The sequence below is a fragment of the Seriola lalandi genome, unplaced genomic scaffold, assembly GCF_002814215.2.
Source record: "Seriola lalandi dorsalis isolate HSWRI2012SDOR001 ecotype SW California unplaced genomic scaffold, Sedor1 jcf7180002054208, whole genome shotgun sequence".
In the NCBI taxonomy this organism is placed as follows: domain Eukaryota; kingdom Metazoa; phylum Chordata; class Actinopteri; order Carangiformes; family Carangidae; genus Seriola; species Seriola lalandi.
In genome coordinates this window covers 544993-567683 of record NW_019524761.1, presented here as the reverse complement: position 1 = coordinate 567683, position 22691 = coordinate 544993, and the positions used below count along the sequence as shown (strand labels likewise).

Below are 22691 nucleotides of genomic sequence, written 5' to 3'. Positions count from 1 at the left end.
GGGGGGGGTGAGTCGACTATTTACCTGTTCTTCAGTCTTAAGGTCTCCAAATTCAGTCATGAACGTCTGCTCAGATGGGAATCTCTCCGGCTCCAGGAAGTTGAGTAAGCTGAAGAGCTCCTCCACAGTGTTCTGGAGGGGAGTTCCTGTCAACAGGACTTTGTGCTCCTGAAGAGAAAGCGGGGACAGGAAAGACGTATTTAGAGTTTCTAAAATTGAAAGCAGGATGCCGACAGCATTTTAACCTCTGAAGAGGAGGACAGAGGAATTATATTATCATATAAAAACAGAGGCACTGGGATAATTTGTCCAACTTTGAAAAACTTCCAGCTAGACAAAACATAATTAACTTATATCAAACAAACTGTAAACACGAACCTCTTCCTGACTCCCTGCATTACAAACAAAGATACCACAAACTCACCATGTCCATCATCTTGAGTCCTTCCAGTAGTTTGCAGTTTCGGTTTTTGAGGCGGTGGGCTTCATCTATCACCACGCAGCGCCATGGGATGCTGCGAAGCTCCGGACAATCCGCCAGAATCATCTCAAAGGTTGTTATCACTGCGTGAAACCGATACGCTCCCTTTATTATCTTACCCTGGGGGGAGGGAGGCAGGAGGAGGAAGGGGAAAGAATGAAGGTTAATAAGAATAATCTAAAATGTATTTGTTCCCAACTTCTTTTATTATCTTACCCAGTGGAGCTGGGAGGGAGAGAGTTTTAGGTCAAAAGTAACCGGGCCACAGCAGCTCCACACGTTAGTGAGGAGACGTGGAGAGAAGCTCAAGATAAAGTCGCACTTGTGGCAGTCAACAACGGTATGAACGGTTTCACTGAGTTCACTTTGTGTTCGTCTCCTGTGCTGCGACGCAAGTTCGACACACTCAGGATTATCTTCCCGTTATCTGGTTTCATCGGGCCCGACAGCCGCAATCACGCCGAGCGGTCACATGACGGCGGTTATCAACCCGGTAGGTCAACCCCGAGTTTTTCCCAGGCTAAAAAGCAACAAACCTGCAGCTGCCAAGTGCAGGAAACACGGCTGGAGCAGATGAAAAACAAATATTACAACATAATCTGAAGAGGTAAAAGCACAAGGCTTTAGTGCTTCGATGTGAGACGAGACGGTTTTGACAAAATGACAAAAATGAGAAGATGAGGACTCATGATCTGTGCACAAGCCCTCCAACAGGAAGTCACAAACGCCGACGCTTGATCTGGTGTCGTCTACAGCTCCACCCCTCTCCACAGCTTCGCACCACGGCATATTAGCCAAGACTCAACCCTGTCTGTGGTTTTTCTTTCACTCAGAACTGTGTCACATTGCTGAACAGTAACGTTTCAATTAGCGCCGACTGAAATATCGCGATTTCAGGTGGAACGATCATTTTTACGTTTCATTATTATTATTAAAAATGATTTTTGTTGCGTCTTGCTCCAAACGAACATGTTCCTTATAGAAATATGATCTGTGGCACCACAACACTTGTGGTGCTGACAATACACAACAGTGAGACACATTTTTACCTGCATTAAAAGAAACTGCAGCTCCTGTGATTTGCATATTACGATCTCCATCGTGTTTTCGATTAATTGTGCATCGCTTTACTTGAGCTACTTGAGCTGACATCAGGTGATACAAGCTGAAGAACGTCTCTCTAAACCGATGCACCGTTTACATTAAAGTGACGCAAAACTGTGAATATTATCATGCTGCAGAGGTGCGGCGTCAACACATGTAGTATTACCCGCTTTCTTCTTGTGTTATTCTTCTACAAAGTACCTGTTCCAACTAAAAGAGAAATTAAATAAGACCCCAACAGCTCCTTTCTCAGTCTCCTGTATTTAGAGTATGAAATGTGTTTACGCCGATGAAGCACTGACTCACGGGTAAGTTATAATCATTTTCTTAACCAACAGGAGGCAGAAAATCATCTTTACAGGAAGCGTTTATCAGCCTGGTCTCAGCCCGTTTACCTGTGCGTCTCTGTAGTACATCTCGTAGGCCTGGATGGTCTTGCGGCTGGCCTGGCTGCCGTGGTAGACCACCGCGTTGAGCTCGGTCCAGGTCCTGAACTCTCGCTCCCAGTTGGGGATCGTGGAGAGCGGGGCGATGACGAGGAACGGCCCCTCAATGCTCTTCAGGTAAATCTCATAGAGGAACGTGATGGACTGGATGGTCTTCCCGAGACCCATCTCGTCAGCCAAGATACAGTTACGTCTGTGGAGGACAGAGGACGGGCAACACGGTGAGGGTGGCGTGCAGGATCCGCGTTTTATCGTTAATGTTTTTAATTCAGTGTCACTAAACCGGTTAAGACTGCAAGTTACCAAAGACTAGTCCCACGTCGGCTGTAAAACCCCATGACTTTTACATGAGTCAATGATCTAAACCATCTAAAAGACTTTCCCTCCTGGTTTATTAATGCTGCTTTTCTAAAAGGGGAGAGTCTGTCTTCCACTCCACTGATCTAATGTAAAAAACACTACTACTACTCTAACTGCTGGAAAACTCTCCCGTTTCTTATACGGAGAGATTATTCATTAATTCAATATTTCCATGACATTCAAGAAAATCTATGATATGACTTTAATGTCCGCTGAAGACTACGTCCACCTGCAGCTGGGGACTTCACCTTTACAAAAATAAAGATGAGCTGCGACTTACGAGTTGTACCAGTTGAAGGTTAGCCAGTTGAGACCTTCGAGCTGGTATTCCCTGAGTGTGTTGCTGTTCCTGTATTCTCTGGAGCCCTCCAGCTTCTTCCAGTCGGCTGCAGGAGGCCGATCCTAGACGCAGGGAAAATGATTTAGAAGGGTTATTAAATGGCACAGAGCTTCATTAATCCCTCTGATCAGTGAAGTGTGATGGTGATTTTTTTTTTGAAAGGGTGCAGATGGATTTAGATCTGGGTGTCACGGCAACGTCTGGAGCTGAATCACTCAATAAGGGGATTGATAGAAGATTTATCAACTTTCTTTTTTATATGTTTTATCTTATTTCATTAGCGCTCATTGTATCCAGAGCTTTCAATGACAGTAAAGGGTTTCTTCTTCTTCTTTTTCTTCTTCCAAAGCGTGATGATTCGCTGATTTTGGAGTTTCTTATAAAGACACTAAAAGTTACAGTAAACACGGTGCTTTCAGGGCGAGGAGGAAATTCCTTCTACTTTCCCACACGAAGAGAAGATGGGGAAGTTTAATGTTCGCCACAAGTGGTCCAAACGTTGTGGATATACGTTTCTGTCCAACCGACCATCCCCCTCAACCACACTTGCTAGTTAAAAATATAACTGGCACCAAATACTGCCGCTGTGTGATGGAGCGCTTCTAACGTGGTCCTTAAGGAGAAACAGTAGGCAGTAGTTAAAAAGATGGACAGAGGGAAAAGAAAAGAGGGAAAGATCACAGCCAGTCAGCTGCTTCTGTTCAGCATTAAACACACTGTTAGTGGTTTGGACCGGCCACAGGAGCAGGGCGTGTGTGTGAATGTGTAAGACCACAAGAACGTGGCCCTGAGCAGAGCATTAAGGGAGCTGTAAATCTGCAGGAGGAGGGAGCAGGCAGCAGGCCAACGCACACACACGTGCACACGGCTACAAGGAGGCTGGGACACTGATAGCACCCAAAAGAGCGTCTCTCACACACACACACACACACACACACACACAAACACGGCTGCTCGATTATGGCAAAAATCACAATCACGATTATTTAACGGGTTTAAATACTTAATAATTAAATGGAAAGACTAATAAAAAACTAATAAATAACATATATCAAAATATGATATAAAAATATACTCAAATATACAACGACGCATCAACCAAGCTAATACCAAGCACTGCCAGAAAAGATAAAACATAAAATAACGATATAAGTTAAAGATGACACACTCCTACGTATGTTGCTAACGTAAGCTGAAGCGTAACCAGGAAGTGGATTGAGGGGGGGGGGTTTTGTAGGCGGGATGAAATCATTTTATCTCGATCGTGTTTGTTTTCATAATCATCTGAAGCACAGAACTTACCACTCTCTTAGTGTTGGGTGTGCGTGCTGTGATGCGTTCAAACTCCTCTATCTTGGATTGCTCGATGTCGGCCTTCAGCTCCCAGGTGGAGTCTTCGTAAGGCAGGCTGCACCATTTCACCAGATATAAGGTCACCGTCTGCGCACAAACACGAGATGGCTTGGTGAGTGTGGAGAGAGACGAGAGAGAGAGAGAGAGAAAAGAGGCTCAAACCCGTGAAAAGATGACAGGAAGAGATCAAAGCACCTCTCCGTTTTCATCTGTGCTCTCTGAAATGTCCAGGACACGGTCCACCTCCACATAGTCCGGGTTAAAAGGCTCGTCGTCCATCTGGAGGGAAAAGCAATTGGGAGTTTTACTGTTAGAACCGAGGAGACGGGTTTTTACGATAGGTGGGGCTCACGCCATATGTTCGGGTGAGGTCGGCAGCGCTCGACTGCTGGAAACTGTTAATCTGAATCTATTAGTTTGAGCTGCACAGACTTTCAACAATACGGCGAATAGTCCAAGTGATGCAGTTCTCAGTTGGTTTGACTCACGTTTGCACACTGGTTTCAGGAAGTAGTCAGACCCCTCTACTCTTTGCACACTTCTTATCATGTTGGAGATTTAATGTAAAAACTACAGACTACAGCGAAAGAGCGGTTCTTCTTCTAGAGAAAACGTACAGACATAAAAATACAGAACACATCTCTTCACGTCAGCAGCAGCAGCAGCCATCTTGGTTGTTAATGAAAAATACTGCAGTAGCTGTTCTGTGTCAGTCATCGCCCCCAGTTTGGATTAATGGTTGTGATTGGTCCGACCCGTTTTTGGACAGATGTTAATCTATCTTTCATAAATTAAAGATTTCCGTTTTGTTTTTTCCCGCTAAATTTTCTAAAAACCCATTAACAATTAAACCTGGGGTCTGAATACTTTGCGGAGCCACTGTAATGTAATGCAGTGTAAGGTAACGGGATAACTGCGCTGCAGAGTTTCTCACCTCAGTTATGAAGCTGTTGAGTTGCTGCTTGGCCTTGTACCTCTTCACCTTCTGGTGTATTCTCTTGTCCTTCTCCAGCTCCTCCAGGTCGGCCCAGCGACAGTGGAGGTACGAACTGAGACACACGAGACACACAACCGGTGATTCATGTCACTCACATCAAAGCCACAGCGCACAGCAAGTGTTTTTTTTTAGTATGTAAATAGTTAAACTACCTGCCATCACAGGCAACAAGAGCTGCACCTGTGCTCTTTGATGGTTGTAAACATCCATTTTTAAACAACGTGCACATGTCGTTTCACTGCTATCTGGGTCCAAAGTGCAGTTGAAACGGTTAATTTGATTTAATATGAAAATAATGAGGAAGATGAATTGATGATATGAATAGTTAGTTGCAGCCGTAGTGTTGGACCAACCAGGGGAGAGTCGGAGCCTGTTTGCAGCCTTGCAAGCGTTTTCAAGGTCCATCTACAGCAAGTCAGCTCTAACGTTTCATTCGCCCAGTTTAACCTGCATGACGACTGCTGTCACAGATCATGAGCTCGAACGCACGGTCTGAGCGCTAACTGTCACAGATGATGATTCTGAGAGAGGCATCGACACGGTGCGGTGACTCAAGTCGGCAACACCCACTGAGAAAGTGTCTTCCTGGAGACGCCTGACGGAGCACAAGCTGGTAAATAGCTGCATGTTGTTGTCACGTGGTCAAAATGCTACCTGACGGCTGGAGAGAGCAGCGAACAAAAAAAAAAAAAGGTGTCGACGTTCTGCTCGTATGCTTCCATTTGTTTTACCCGTCTTACTTTGTTGAGCAGGTTGGAGAGGATTACTTCAGGACATTGGACTTTCTTCATCAGCGAGTGTTTTTGTTTCGCTTTCATTCCTGTTGATATCTGAGCGTCTCAAAAACAACAACCTGTGTTGTTTTGTGTTTGTTTGCATCGATTTAGTCGAATAACGTCAAATATTCTTTTCCCCCAAAATCCACCGAACAGACGCTGGACAAAATGTTATACGCCGTCACCTTTGAGTGAATGTGCAGCACGAATAAATGGGTCATCTCATGGTAAAATAAAGTAACTGAGGTTTTCAGGCTGAATATACCGAGCTTTTCACACTTGCCCCTGTGGAGACCCTGGTGTGTGTGTGTGTGTGTGTGTGTGTGTGTGTGTGTGTGTGTGTGTGTGTGTCGAAAGTAGGTTTTAAAAAAAAGAAGAGGGGGGACCTGCTGTGAAAGACAGAAAGAGGTGGAGAGAGAGAGAGAGAGAGAAAAAAAAGTGTTACTCACAAGCCCTTGAACTTGACATAGAACTCCTCCACCTCCACTTCCTCCCCCATCTCCAGCTGAAAGGAAGAAGAAAAAAAAAAGGTTAATAATCACTACAAATATAGCAACTGCATGGTGAGAGAGCAGAAGTGGTTCATCATTGTTATACAACATGTGGTTGAATTAGTGAAGTGGCACAGGAGGAGCCTGCATGCCAGTTTCACACGGGCCTGTCAGTCATCGCCGACTCTCGCCGAGGGGAAAATACTGCTTCATTCATGTCTCGTCAGTTTTTGCTGTTTTGTGTAAAAAACAGCTGGAGAAGTTGGAAAATGTCAAAAACAAAAAGGGAAAAAAATTAAAAATAAAAATTCTAGAAATCAAACCTTCAAATCTAGAAAAAGAAATCAATATAAAAATACATTTCTACATGTGTGTTTAATGGACGACTTAAAGACGTATTTCCTTGTTTATGATTAATATATTTGTTATTTCTTTCCGAACATGTGCGAAAGGGGAAATACCACAACAGTAGCCCTTTCAAGCTCAGCCATCCACTTCCATTCATCATCACTACAGCAACACACACACACTTCCACCATGCTACTACTACTGTAATGCCATGAATCATCAATCACACACACACACACACACACACACACACACACACCCTGCCTGAGGAAATGCTAGCTTGGCGTCTGGTGTAGCTAGCGTTGTGGTTTTGGCTGTGTGCCAAGCCCAGGGTCAACTCTGAATGGAGCTGTGAGAATGTGTGTGTGTGTGTGTGTGTGTGTGTGTGTGTGTGTGTGTGGGGTGGGGGGGGATAACCCATTGGCAGCTGGCTAGCAAAGGAAAGTTGGCTGGTGACTGTATGTGCATGCATGTGTTGGCTCAGGGATGAGCTTTCTTTAGACAAGCCATCTAAAACAAAGCTGGGTATTCTCTCACACACACACACACGCACACCGTCAATCAGACACACACACACACACACACACACACACACACACACACACCCTCTTGCACACTGAAATACAAGAACTCTTGTCTCCGCTTACCAAATGAGTGTGTGTGTGTGTGTGTGTGTGTGTGTGTGTGTGTGTAATCTGCTTAGACCAGCTGTGGAGCGGCTAATCAGATGACGTAAACCATGACTCGGGCCAGCGTGTCTCTGGGAGCTTGTCTCTGTGTATTGTCTTGATGTCTAACCTGTTTTTTGGAGGTGCGCAGGCCCATGATCTTCTCCACGATCGGTCCCTCAGCTTCAGCCACGTCCTGGAAACACACAGAATAACACAAGTGTTGGAGCCGCGCTCACATGGTTTCATATCACCTGCCTGGTCCAGGTGTTCACACCCACTCCCCCTCCTTAACATGTTGCCTTTACTGCACCTGAAAAATTAAACACCCATCCAGGTGTAGAGATATGGAGGTGACCTAACTTATTTACTTTCTATATAAAACTTGATTGGTGCTGATATCTGGATTATCAGTTTTAACAAAGTGTTAAATGTTGTTTACAGACAAGTAGCTGCACAAAGAATGAATGAACAAAATACAATGGTCTTAAACTGTAGGAACAGAATCAACTTGCTCTATTTTCTCTTATGTGCTCAATTAAACACTATTACTATCAACTATTTTCTTAATTTCTCAAGCACAGAGAGCGGACATTTAACCCCGGGGCCGTTTAACACCGGGTTTCGTTACGACTCTCAGCTGCTGTTTAATGACACAACACGTAAGCAAGACTTCAAATGTAAAATTCAACCCCAGATTTTGGCACCGGACCGTTTGACACTCTGCTCCAGACATATTTTAGTCAGTACCAAGGAGGATTTGAGACAGGAAACTATCATTTTTTACATGTGTTGTGATACAATAGAGTTTAATTGAGGTAATGTCTGGAGTTGGGAACGCCCGTTAGCAGAAATCAATACAAAATCATTTCAAATATCAAGGTACCTCTTGCCTCCAGCTCAATGATGTTCGTTATTGCTGACAATGGCCAGATACACTCTAAACCAATAAAGGAAACCCAAGCTGTACCTGTTGTTGTGATGAAGATGGGGATTTCGGTGCCGGTGAGTCATCTCCACTGTCATCGTCCTCTGAAATCCTAAACTCCAGATCCTCGGTGTACCTCTTCCTCTTCACCTGACGGCTGGAGCGGCGCTTCTGATGGACAAAGACGACACACAAAAGGCGTCAACGCTCTGCTCATCAGCGGCGGTCTTGTGTCTCGCTTCATTAAAATATCACAAAAACAAAATGAAACATTGCATCGTAATATTTTAGGCGGATGTAGGGAACTACAGGACCTTCTTCTTTATGCAGCTAATAGCCAGGTGTTACTCATGACCAACTTGTTTACATTTGCACATAAAAATGGATCTGACTGAGGAGGGAAACAGTGGTACAGCATGTCCTGTGCCAAAGCAGCACTTAAAGGAGCTGTTTGTAAGTTGTGCTGTTGCTACATAGGCAGCGTTAGCGTTAACAGCCGTTTACTTACCAGTCTTGGTAGTTCAGTCAGTGACTGAAGCTCTTACAGCCTCAGTTCATTGCTGCGTTTAACAAGGCAAGAGGTTATAATACGTCCTCTGAGCAGACCGAACGCTGCACTGACTCAGTGTTGGAACGTGATGAGACCGGGGCTAACTGGTTAGCATGCTAACTCCAGCAGAAGAAAAGGAGTGATAAATAGAAGCAAAACAAGAGGGTAGTTTTCCACCTCTGGAAACAGCTGCTGGTGAGTAAAGGAATGAAGTTTGACGCTGAACTTGTAAAGTTTTTTCTAGACTGGTCAGTAAACAGCTGCTAATGCTAACGTTAGCTATGTTAGCGATAGCAAAACTTACAAATAGCTTTTACTTTTTTCATGTTCATTTTTTTTTTATTCAAATGTGCTGCTGATGCATCATGGGAACTTAGAGGGGCCTTTCAACGAGGCTGGTTTACAACAGAAACTATAGCAGAGCCTTTTATCTCTACTGGCTGTGACACTGAGGGAGGTTTTATGGCCTTTTATATTGTTTTTTTTCATTGGACTTCCTGGATCTACGGTGCAAAGCCATATGAGCCATGTTTACTTTCTGAGGCTGTGTGCTGCCTGAAAGTGGGACCCCCCCCTTCAACCCCCGTACCTGTACACCATCATCATCCTCCTCTTCAGGGGGCGATGGAGGTGGAGACTTCACCTCCACATCGTCGCTGACTGACAACTCTCTCTTCCTCTTGGAATCCTTTTTAGCAGTGCCAGCCCCGGCCTCCGACTCCACCTTCTTATTGCTGCAAGGAAAGAGGGAAAAAACAAACTTTTTTACTAAATAGAAGAAGAAAAAAAAACACACACCACCTCAAAGTGTTCCCTCTTTTACAGACAAGGCATTTTGTGTGTGTGTGTGTGTGTGTGTGTGTGTCCCAGGGTGGTCGCCATGTTTGATTTACCCATTTAGAAATCATTAGTGTGCCTCAGGCTCTGGCACACAGGGGGTTAATACGATGAAAGACTGCGAGGAGGCGGAGGGAGCGAGATAGCGAGATAGAGAGATAGAGAGGAAGAGCAAGGGGGGCCCAGAGAGAGAGAGAGAGAGAGAGTGAGAGCAAGAGAGAGGGAGTGAGAGAGAGAGAGAGAGAGAGAGTGAGAGCAGGAGAGAGAGAGAGAGGGAGACAGACAGAGGGACAGAGAGAGAGAGAGAGAGAGAGTGAGAGCAAGAGAGGGAGTGAGAGAGAGAGAGAGAGGGAGACAGACAGAGGGACAGAGAGAGAGAGAGAGAGAGCGAGCAAGAGAGGGAGTGAGAGAGAGAGAGAGAGAGAGAGAGAGAGAGACAGGGAGTGAGTGTGAGAGAGAGAGACAGGGAGTGAGTGTGTGAGAGAGAGAGAGAGAGAGAGAGACAGGGAGTGAGTGTGAGAGAGAGAGACAGGGAGTGAGTGAGAGCAGGAGAGAGAGACAGACAGAGGGACAGAGAGAGAGAGAGAGAGGCCCCAGAGAGAGGAGGGGGGATGGGCTGAGAGGCCCCCAGGCCTCCTCTAATCTCTGGCATGGAAAGAAAGAGGAGCTGGCTCTATCTGTGCATACACACCATAGAGGAAGGTGAGAGGACACACAACACCCCTTCTCTCTCTCTCTCTCTCTCTCTCTCTCTCTCAGTACTCAGTTACTTTTCTGCCATGACTGGTCAGAAATGATCCGTCGAGGGCGGCTCACAAAATGTTGATCTTCAAATACCAACGTACAGTTAAGAGTTGAGGTTTGACGGCAACAAAATCCAGATTCTGCTCGATGAATCCGAATCCTTTTGAAGCCACTTATTAAATACAGTTCGGTTTATTTGCATTTGCACGTAACTGAACCTGCAGATAAAACCCCACAACCAGCACATGGGACGAGCAGCAGGAGATTTGAAATGCTGATTAAACTCATCGCACAGAGAAAAACAAGTCCAGCCTGCAAACCTCTGCACATCCTCTTTACTGTAAATATGAACAGCACTAACGGAGAACTGTTAAGTTGACAAACATAAAATATTGTAATAGTTCAGATTCAGGTTGATCTTGATTGATTCTGACTCCTGAAATTTGGGTAAAGATTGTTTCACTGACTCGCCACATGATCATATACAGAAACCCTTTTCCCACTGCTAGCGCTGAACGGGCGGCTCAAAAGACGCCACGGATCCTACATCAGCGAATTATTTTGCATCTCAAATTCACAACAAAGTAAAACGGGTTCAATAACTTCTTACAGAAGTGTCAGATCCACAACACTATTTTAAAAACAGCATTTTAAAAATGAAAACAGGTCTAACAACAAAGGTCCCTAATGCTTGGATTACGTTATCCACATTGTGTTCACCGGTCGTCGTGCAGGAAGCGACCGTGGGTGTCTGCATCATCATAAGTCTCCACTTCCGCCCGACCACACTACAACGCAACCGCGGAGTTTGTCTCCGTTTTTTGGGGCTTGAAAACTGCGGCGAAGTGCGGACGCCACGAGTAAACTTAGCAAATGGGCCGCCTTTTAAAAAGAAAACGTAGCAGTGTGGACGCAGCCCCAAACCTGAAACATCTGGTTTGTAAAATACATTCTGAGTAAATTACTTTTTTCAATATATATATATATTTTTTTTTTTTTAAAGATGGCCGACTGAGGAACTTCATCAAATCAATCAGCTGTTTACCGCAGCAGAAAATGTTTGTCTTTTGGAGAGTGAGTTGCAAGGACGTTTTATTTTGGAAATTCAGCGAAGAGTGAAAGAATAAAAATAAAAATCTGATTTGGGGAAAAAAACAAACAAACAACCGCAACTTTAACAACTCGTTCCCTCTTCATAGAAATGTTAGTAAAACACAAATTATGAGCCATGTTTTCCTGTTTCTTGTTGTCTGGTTGCTAACGGTCAGCGCGTGTGTCACTGATGGTTGCCGTGGTAACATTGGTCTCAGACCCGAGTTAGCCTGGGGGTAAGGTGTCTAGTGTTTCTGGCTTTAAATGAGAAAGAGTCTGACTAACAGCGGACTGATCTACGAGCAGTAAAGTTCTGTTACAGCCTTTCGGTTTCCTACGACGGTCTCGTTTATTAGCGACATCTGACATAATCCACCCGTCACTCCCCGGCCCCCCCCCCCCCCCTTCAAAAACAACAGAGTGAGGAGAGATAACAGGTTTCATACGACACTCGTTAAGCACCGGATCTTAAGAGAGTCCGGGTATTTGGCAAACCTGGAACCAGATCCACGACAGAACGAGCTTTTCAAACCCAACTGAACTCTTTACTGTTTCCTGTTTTTAAATGCTAACGTACAAACTGTACATGTTATACAGGATATAAAGGAGATAATCTGCTCTAACTTACTATAAAACTGTGTGTGTGTGTGTGTGTGTGTGTTGTCCTCTACAGTACTGTATGCCTGGATCTCTCTCTCTCTCCTCCTCTGTGCCTGTGTCGCTCGCCCTCTCTCCTGCTCTGTGCCTCTCTCTCTCCCTCTCTCTCCTCGTCTCTCACCCCCTCTGCGTCCCTGGGGCCCTTCTCCTTTCATCCTCACGCCAAGAGCAATCACGATCTCCGTGGTAACGGCTGGTCATGTGACCTGCACCTGTTCCTCTGGCTGGTCGCCACACGCTGGAGCCATCTGGCCACACACACACACACACACACACGCACACACACACACACACACACACACTTCTCCACTTGGCTGCCTTCTGCCCTCTCTTCCTCCTGGCTTCTTCGTGGCCTCACTTCTCTTCTCAGTCGCTCCATCACTCTCCAACTCTTTGTGCTCCGTCCATCTCTTTCGCTGCTTTTTACGACAACTCTCCCAACAACCCATCTTTCCTTCACCCTTCAAGTCCCATCCTGCATTAGTCCTTTCAACCAATCACCGATCACCGGCTTGTAATAAACGATTTCATTTTCCTGTTAGTCCGAAAAATACGCCGCTTCTGTGTTCTGGCACCAAATCACTCAAAAGCAGCAAAATGTGATCTTATAAAACAGCAGAGAAGTTTATTTACGACGGCTGAAGAGTCTGAGTGGTTTCTTTATATGCTACGATAAATTTTTTGATTTTATAAAATCAATTGACATAAATTACGTTGACCGCAGCCACCGTTTTCCCCGTTATTAAATTACTGACTCGCAGCGAAGACAAATCTTATCACCACCACGTCTCAGCATCACTGTTCATCTGTGACATAAAACAGTCTCACTCTGCTTCCTCTACACATTTCTACACTCTTCTAAACCCGAGTCCACCGATAGTTTAATAAGAACCAGACGCACCTCGACGCCTTGAAATATACTGTGGGTCCAAAACTGCAGAGATAATATATAAAGCACAAAATCATCTACAGCCAAACTGTATTCAGAAAACATTTAGAGAGGCAGGGTGAGGACAAACATAAAGAAGGTGCATAACTGTCAAAGGGGTTGATGAGTTATAATGAATTAAGAATCTGTAGTTCCACTTGGTAAATTTAAAGAAATGTTAAAACTATATGGTGATAAATAAATATAAAACTGACATATGATCATCTTTGCTTAAATGTAAAAGTTGTTTTCTCTCTTATGGTCTCTGTGCGTTCGACTCTCTGGAGCCTCTTGTTCAGTTTTTGTTTTGAAAAGAGTTCAGTGTCTAATCTTAGCCGTGAAAAGTTTCCGTTTTTAGCTTCTCATTCCCATTTTTCTAAATTAAATAATTAACTGAAGTGAAGTCTGAGACCAGAGCGGTGTCAGAGTTTTGGACCTCTTAGTTTGTCTAAATGTTGATGAGTTATATTGTGAGTTGAAGCTTGATGATCAGCCTGATATGAAAACGTTCAAACTTCTCACCAGTGCAGAGACGTGAAAATGATCAACATGATGCCAAATTTATTTTACACGTTTATGGGAGTCGTTGGTGTTCTGTAGTTTTTTTTCTTTTGTTGCCGATACAGATATCGATCGTCTGTGGGTGAGATCGGCCAATACCGATCAGGCTTGGCACGCATTGCAGATGGCGTCCGTTATATTCGTCTCACGTGGCCGACATGTTTTGTTTGAACAGTGCTTCTCTCAGCCGCAGACACCAGAGAATTAATCACAGGTGATCGGTGACTAGAAGCATAAATTCTGATCCACTGATCAAGTATTTTTAATGAAGATCAGTCGATGATGATCGGCGGCCGATCAATCGGTGCGTCCCTAGTATTTTATGTATACTATTTTGGAAACTGTAGCGTGTTCGAGGTGTTATGTTGTCAAGAAAGATAAAATCAAAAAGGAAGTAAACTTTGCCAAATTGACCAGACTCAGAAATCATGCAAGGCAAGGCAAGTCAGGCAGGAAGTGAGGTGATTAGTGATGTCATCGTATTGCTAGAAACCCCAGATAAAACTGGCCACCTACTCTTGAAGGTGTTAAATCAATGCTGCACTTGCGACATCAAACGTCTCCATAACAGGTTAGCTCTGTCCAGGTGTACGCAAGCTCCACCCTCTTTGAACCTTTAGGTTCACACATGCTGGACAGCTGTGGTGCACAGTTTGTGTGTGTGTGTGTGTGTGTGTGTGTGTGTGTGTGTGTCTCAGTGTGAGAGAGAGGGGAGTTGAGATGCTCCTTTCAGATCAGGGGAGGGAGGATAAAGGACAGACAGGAAGCAGAGCAGCGGAGGGAAAATATGGGGAGGGAAAGAGAAACTGAAGAGAAGCCAAAAATGGGGGAAGGGTGGGGTGTAAGGGACACCTGCTGCCATGATGAGTCATATCACTGAATCCCAACACACACACACACACACACACACACACGACCCGTGGCTACAAAAAACAACAGCGGCCAGAAGGCACACAAAAAGTGCTGTATTTGCACACACATCTGCAGACGTGCACAAAGCGAGGTGTCTGCATGCATGTCTGACTTCTTTATGTGTACTGCAAACAAATCTCATCTCACCCCCCCACATCCACACACACACACACACACACACACACACGCGCACACACGCAGGGCAGGGTGTGGCAGCTGAGAGCTGGGTTATTTATAGATGTACTTCCTCAGTGAGGTAGACAGAGAGAGAGGGAGAGCGAGCGGGGGGAAAAGGATGGAGAGAGAAAGCAAGGTCAAAGGAGAGGAGTGAGCTGAATGGTCGAGTAAACCACCTGATTCTCTCCGAATTGCTCACACTTTCCTGGACAGCTGAAACCAACGGCATCGGAGATTTCCATCCATCGCCTCTACATTAAGAGCAAAATCGTCAGCCTATGCAAGGCACATTTTAACCTTTTAACAGAAAATTCAATTAAGAATAATCCTCCATGAATCAGAAGAAATCACATATACGCTCTTTATAACTTCAAACATTGCCTCATAATCATTAAAGTCATTAATCCACAGCCAAGTCTGAGTCTATCAAGGCTGTGACGACAGGCTTATCTCCCGATTCGATGCTAAAGGTGCCGATTCATTGAGAATTTTTAAGTATTGTGATTCAATATTATGATTTATTGCGATTTTTTTGACAAAGTTGAATCATACTATTTTAAAAGACCATGTATATCATGAGTCATATTTACACAGACGAAGCACACCACGCCTCTCTGAGTCTTACTTCAGCAGCATCATGATATAAACTCCTCTGCACGCTAACGAAAGATCTGTCATTAGGAAAACCACATTAGAGATCAGGAAGCTGATATATTAGTCCTATACCTGTTATTTAAATAAACTTCTGTCGCAGTTAAGTTAAACTACTGTTGTGGATGAGGTAAATAAAGTACTGTAATAATGAAGTGGAGCCACTGGTGCTTTTATTCTGAAGCACAGAGACGGTTGGACAATAACAGTTAGTCTCTCAATATACAGGGCTTTCAGAAAGGGTTCAGACCACTTCAATTTTTTCATTTTGTTATGTTGGAGCTTTATTCTAAAATAATAATAATAATAATAATAAAAACCATCACTGCAACACCCTGCAGGTATATACACACAGGTGTGTGCCTTTCCAAAACATGATGAATCTATTGAATTTACCATCTTTATCATCTCCAAGATGATGATCCAGAGAAATGGGAGAGTGTCCGAATACTTATGTCAATGTGATATTTCAGTTTTTCCTTTTTTACATTTGCAAAGAAAATTCAAAACTGTTATTTTTATTTTACGCTTTGTCATTATTGGACATCGAGAAATTAAAAAAAAAAAGAAAATCAAGAAATTGTCTTTTTTGGTCACAAACACTCAGAAAATGCTATGACCATGGTCTTAATGTGCCTGGACACACTCCTCTATTCATTCATGTACAGATTTGGAGTTTGTTGAAAACTTGTGGACTATTTGAAATAGCAGGAATTTCTCTCATTACACCATGTGTTTGCACAGCGGACATGCGAACTGATGGTGTTTCTGAATACCTTCACTCACACTCACATTAGAGGATTTGCGGGGACGATGCCACAAACTGCAAATTAAGGAAGTGAAAACCGGAACGCAGACTGTGTTCAAAGGGTTAACAGAACAGACCCGACATCCTTGTTGCACCGATTAAAAGAAAAAGGCTTCAGCCTGCTCTGTGGTGGCTTATTTGTTCGTGCAGAGATGCAAATACACAGAGCAGAAAGGAATATACTGAGGCGTGGTATGGGCCACATGAGAAACTCCTGAGCTTTGGGGCTTATTTCTTCACCCACTGGTGGAAATCTTGCAAAAAAAATCTCCCAAAAACGCAATGGAACATATGTGCTAGCGGCCTGTGAAGAGGGTTTCCTCTACACTAAAAGGGGAGTTTTTCAAAGTTGATTTTAAAGCTTTAATAAAGTATTTTAATGAACCAGAAAAGCAAAAAAGTAAGTGTAAAAATTAAAATCAGATTTGGGAAAGTTTGCTACAAGAAGAGCAGCACAAAGAAACACTTTACATTTAAGTAAAGGAATAAGCTTTTGCAATTACACAAAAACATACCATGAAGACCAAACTTCATTCCAAAATATGGAAATTGAATATGCTTGAGAGCGAAAGACCACATGGGACAGCAGAGGGAAAGAAAGAGAAGAAAAGACACACCTCAGTCCTCAGCTTAAATCAGAGAGACAGACGGGGGAAGAGGGAAGATGGGGAGGGTGAAGTGGAGAGGAAAAGATGAAAGGATACACTCCTCTTCAGCAGGAAGAGGTGGGATTGAAGGGAGGGGAAAGGAGGAGAAAGAATAAAAGAGAAGATAGTTGGGTGATTGCAGCAGTCCACCATTTTAGAGTAGCAGTGAATGGCCGGCAGCCATTATTATGCTAAATTAACCTGGGAGCTCCAGGCCGCCACTCAAGATGGAGGAGAGCCTGACAACAGATAAGAGCTAGTTTACCAACACACACACACACACACACACACACACACACACACACAACGAGCTAAGAAAGAACTCTCCTACCCCCACATTTCCTCTGCCCTCACACACACACACACACACACACTTGTGGCTGTGGAGTGGTCAGCGGCATGGCCTTCATTATCATTAGACGCCATTTTCTGCCACAAAGATTACTAACGACTCCTCCTCCAACACACGCATGCACACAAACACCAAAGGCCTGCCCCCCCACCACCACCACCACACACACACACACACACACACCACCCACCCCCTCACTGCCTGACACACTCACTCCAGGTCTCCCACATTCCCCGCCCCCAACTCTTTTCCACTGGCCGATGAATGCATAGAGACACACACACACACACACACACACACACACACACACTCGCACCTCCCCCAGTGCTGACCCCTGCCTGCTGCTTTGGCCCTCCCTCTTCCTTGGGATAAAAGGGGCTGAGAGGGAAGAGAGAGAGACCGAGGGTGAGGACAGAGGGGGAGAGGGGGAGAGGGTGGAGAGACCAAGGGCTACACAATGAAACCACCTCTGACTCCCTCCGACACAAATGCCCCTCAACTCTTTGCCTCTACCGGTGCATCTCTGTAAGCAGGACACAAGTGAAGAATAAAGTCGGACCAGAAAAGTGCAGAGAGAACACGCATACCTATATACCAGGTGTGGATATTAAATAACTAAAGCCCCTTTTACACTGGACAAAAAAACAACACCTGTTAACATCTGGCTATTGGCGACAATGTGAAAGTAATGGGGACATTCACGTCCTGGTCAGAAGACTCTGCAGTTGTCCCGGGTGTTTATCAGCTCCGACACCCGGGTGAACTCAGTGCAGCAAAACACGTCATTATTTTCGTTACTTTATTAACTTCACAGCACATCTAACATCCCATTCTTCCTGCAGCCAAAAGTCGTATCATTAACTCGTCGTTTTCTTCTCCCGTCGCCCGTCACTTCCACCTCGCTAAAAGTGTAGCAAGGTAAAAACATGGAACCGATAGTCTCTCTCATTATCTGCCAGAAACACAAATCTATCGAGATGATCGGGATCAGGTACGGCTCTTCTTTCTTTCTTTCTTTTTTTTTTTACTAAAGATATTACCTGCCGATGGTCTGACGCGCTGGAATAAAAAGTGACGGCCCTGAGCTACACCTTCCACTGAGAGGTGAGTTTTAAAAACACACAATTAGAAACCAAATCGTCTCATGCAGAGGCTCCAACACACAGCAGCACCATTTTACTGCACAGCTAGCAGCTAGCAGTGGGCTACTCTCAAAAACACCTGCTAACATCTGGCTATTGTTTACAATGTGAAAGGGTTATGGGCATTCACGTCCGGGTCAAACGACTCTGCAGTAAGTCCCCGGTATTTTTCAGCTCTGGTGCTGATCGGGCCGCCGTGTAAAGATGACACCTGGGTAAACACGGTGCTGCTGAACCAGAGACACGGTGGCGACACCATCCACTGAGAGAAGTACATTTTAAAAACACAGAGTTACCGACCAAATCACAGACACACAGCAGCACCATTCAACTGCACAGCTAGCAGCTAGCAGCCCTGTTGTCCAAAAGCTATTACAAACACACCAGTGGGCTCCTCTGCTGTACTGACTGACATGTTGCTTCAGTATAATCCCACGTTCACCGTCGCGCTGCTCATAAAACCTCACTCACATCACAAAATGTATTAATCACCCACAGAAAATAGTTCCCAACTAACGCACCGTTCCCCTCCGTCTGTGTGTTATTTGTTAAAACCTGTTTTGGGAACTGTAGCTAAACTTGTTGGCTTTGGTGTTGTCATCAGATTGGCTGTTGATCAGTATCTAAATTGTGATTGATCCTCAGATCCGTTCAGTCTAGCAGTCCCTTCTCTTTGCTTCACCGAGCCCTGTGATCACCAACTCACACACACACACACACACACACACACACACACACACACACACACACACACACACACACACGCTCTCACGGTCTGTGGTCGCCAGGTCTTTCACAGCTCAGAGGTTGTGACCCCTCTGGTTCCCCCTGGTTGGCTCCATGAGTAATGGACCTACTGGGCGTGTTTGCATCTACACAAACACCAGCTCGTAACACAAAGACAGCCAAACGCCAGAACTCTTCCGGTGACTGACAACAGATTTCTTTACTGCACCGAACAAGATGTCGCCATGAAAAACTACGTACAGCTAACACCGTGACACCAGTATAGTCTCTCAGTTATTTTCCATCTCCTCGCATCCATCGCGGCCGGCCACCTCCTGTGTGATTCATTTCCATACGCGTGCTGTATCAAGGAAGTGAAAACGTCCCACTTCCACTTAGTGGTTAAGCACTTTTGTCAAGGCTTCACAACTAGTAACACGAGCTGATGGGAGTTTTTGTTGAACTGGCTTCCTACACCAGTCAGCACATACAACACACACACACACACACACACACACACACACACACAAAATGACTGCAAGTAATGTTGCTCCTACCCAGTTTTCTTGGGGGTCTTGGTCTTGGGCGTGGAGCCCTTGGCTTTCTTCTCCTTCGGCTCTTTGGGGGTCTTGCCCGTTTTGGGCGTTTTCGGGGTCTTGGGCTCTTTGGGCTCCTTGCCCTCCTTGCCCTCCGCCTTCTCCTTTGGTTTCTTTTTCCGCTTCTTCTTCTCCTCCACCGACGGTGAACTTCCCTCTACAGTTCCTGTGCCAGTCACCTGTTCACCTGCGTCACTTCCTGATCTGGGAAATTCAGATTTTAAGTCTTCCTCGGCAGCTCCTCCCTCTCTCGCCGCCTTCTTCCCTCCCTCTTCTTCCTCTCCATCCGCTACTTTAGCTTTCTTCTTCTTCTTCTTTTTTGGCTTGGTCTCCTGGTTGCTGGGCTGCTCTGTGCCGATAGGCTGGCTGGGCACTCCAGCGCCAACAGTCGGCCTTTCAGGAACCTTCACTGAGGCATCGCCTGACGGGTCCGCGGGGGAATGCTGCGGAGAGCGGGAAAGAAATATATCTGTTAATCCGAGTTACTAAGCAACTTTGAATTACGCTCAAAAAATACTTTTATAGGAGAAAAACACCAAGATAAAAAACCCACTTAAACAGTTAGAACTCAATTACATCGAAGTGTGCACGTTCACATTGTGAGTTATGGAATTACTAATTCCTAGTTGTGAAAAATATGTTCAATAGATAGAAAAAATAGCAAAATTAGAAACAAATTAAATGTATTTATTTCTATATATTTAATTAAAATGTATTGGGCTTGTTCAAGCGTCTTAAATGTTCAAACTTTTTTATCATTATAAAGTTAATATAATCAGGTTTGAGATGCTTGGTCAGATTAAACAAGTATTTTGGAGATTTGGGAGGTTGAAATCATTATTTTATGACTCAAAGGCTCAACAATCAAAACATAAATGACAATAAAGTCAGTTACTGTTTACAACCCCAGGTTTTTATTTCAAAAGCAAAAATTTTTTTTTTTCATTAATCAATTCATTTTTTATTCTATAAAATGTCAGAAATTTGTTTGTTGTTTGACCAAGAGTCCAATAACCAAAGATTCAAAGTGGAAAAATCTGAATCAGAATTTTTGCTATATTTCCTTTAAAGTGACACTTATTATTAATAATTATTAATCTGAAAATGACTGCTGGTAAATTTTCTGTTGACTAATCAATTGATCGTTTCTGTTCTAAACTAAAAATCCCATAAAATGTTGATTAGCTGGAGCTTCACTTCAGCCTGTCAGTCAATGCTGCTACACGTTCTGCTGGGTGGAGGTTGAATTTGTCAGTAATGGCGGACTAGAGCAGAGGGGGAGGAGGGGATCCATCCATCCATCCACGCACATGGCTGCCACCTCCTCCCTCCCCTCAGGACTCCCTGTTGCTACGGTTTCCTCCCCGCTACTGCCTCCTCCTCCTCCAGCAGGGCTAACCTCAGTAAACAAACCGGCTGACACCTCATTTTCCCTCCTCCCTTGCTCTCCTGTAGACTAAATCCTCCTCTCCTTCTTCCTCCACCTCCTCATTGCTCCCAAGTAAGCTTTCTGTGACAGGAAACTGGTTACCAGCTGTTGGGAGCCTCTCCAGCTGCCTCTCCTCCCTTTCCCTCTCTTCTATCCCTCCCTCCCTCTCGCTTCCTCTCTCTCCAGCTGCTCAGGGTCCCAGTAGCAGATGGGAAATCAGGCATCATGACACGAATAAATTATCTCCATACTTCAAAAAGGCACAACGAGGGAGTTTGTGTGTGTGTGTGTGTGTGTGTGTGTGTGTGTGTGTGTATCATACGAGAGTGAGAGAGACTATGCCTTTGAGAGTGTGTGCATGTGCGTATGTGCACTTCAGTGTGTGTAAGTGTGTCAATGAGGTGTGTGTGAGCATCAGCAAGTTTAGAGTAAAATGCTACAGCAGCAGCAGCTCCCCTCTGTCAACACACACACACACACACACACACACCTTGGTTGTGTTCACATGGAGTAAAGAGTCTAACTTAAAGTCCCCTTCCACTGGAGAATGCTAATGTACACACACACACACACACACACACACACACACACACACACACACCAAACAACTGCAAGGTCACATCACACAAACCGCTGCACACAAACACCTGCTAACACACACTTAAACTGAGCCATTTAGACACACAAACGGGAGGCTGGGGGGCTCGAGCTGCAGCTCAGAGCGAGAGAGAGAGAGAGAGAGAGAGAGAGAGAGAGAGAGAGAGAGAGAGAGAGAGAGAGAGAGAGAGACAGAGACAAAGAGAGAGACACAGAGAGAGAGACACAGAGAGAGACAAAAAGAGAGACACAGAGAAAGAGACACAGAGAGAGACAGAGAGAGAGACAGAGAGAGAGACAGAGAGAGAGACAGAAAGAGAGAGAGAGAGAGACAGAGACACAGAGAGAGAGAGAGACAGAGACAGAGAGAGAGACAGACAGACAGACACAGAGAGAGAGACACAGAGAGAGACAAAAAGAGAGACACAGAGAGAGAGACAGAGAGAGAGAGAGAAAGAGAGAGAGAGAGAGAGAGAGACACAGAGAGAGAGAGAGAGACAGAGACAGAGAGAGAGACAGAGAGAGACAGAGAGAGACAGAGAGAGAGAGAGAGACAGAGAGAGAGACAGAGAGAGACAGACAGGGAGAGACAGACAGACGAGGGGAACGCGTTGCCCAGCGATAAATCTGTCCTCCTGCCAAGCTTCCCAGATAATCAATCACACAAATGACAATGGAGACACACAAAGTGTTTACACAATCACAATCACACACACACGCAGCATGCCAGTGTGTTCACGTGTACTTGTTTAAATGCAGTTCTCCATCAGTAATGTAATATTTCATCATTCTCTATTCAAGCACCACCACCATCATCATCATCATCATCATCATCCTCCACTTCCATAAACAGTAAACTGTGACACCGTCACCCGTAACTGAATTTGATAAAAGATCCACGAGGAACTCAAAGCAACAGAGCGGCTGCGTGGTTAATACGACAGACTCGGGAGATGAAGAGTGTCGGGTTTCATCTCCATCAGGACGGATGGG

The 22691-nt window shown here is 44.7% G+C and overlaps 1 protein-coding gene across 1 annotated transcript in view; it reads right to left on the bottom strand.

The window, feature by feature from the left end:
- The window catches only part of chd7 (chromodomain helicase DNA binding protein 7), a 71125-nt gene that overhangs the window by 24962 nt on the left and 23472 nt on the right, over positions 1-22691 (bottom strand). The window contains exons 4-15 of the mRNA XM_023404059.2: positions 19634-20115; positions 9432-9576; positions 8335-8463; positions 7495-7560; positions 6307-6362; positions 5019-5133; positions 4280-4363; positions 4034-4171; positions 2672-2793; positions 1981-2224; positions 425-601; positions 25-168 (exon numbers count right to left, since the gene is read on the bottom strand). Coding sequence (XP_023259827.1) covers positions 25-168; positions 425-601; positions 1981-2224; positions 2672-2793; positions 4034-4171; positions 4280-4363; positions 5019-5133; positions 6307-6362; positions 7495-7560; positions 8335-8463; positions 9432-9576; positions 19634-20115 — 1902 coding nt within the window. The remainder of the gene's footprint in view (positions 1-24; positions 169-424; positions 602-1980; positions 2225-2671; positions 2794-4033; positions 4172-4279; positions 4364-5018; positions 5134-6306; positions 6363-7494; positions 7561-8334; positions 8464-9431; positions 9577-19633; positions 20116-22691) is intronic.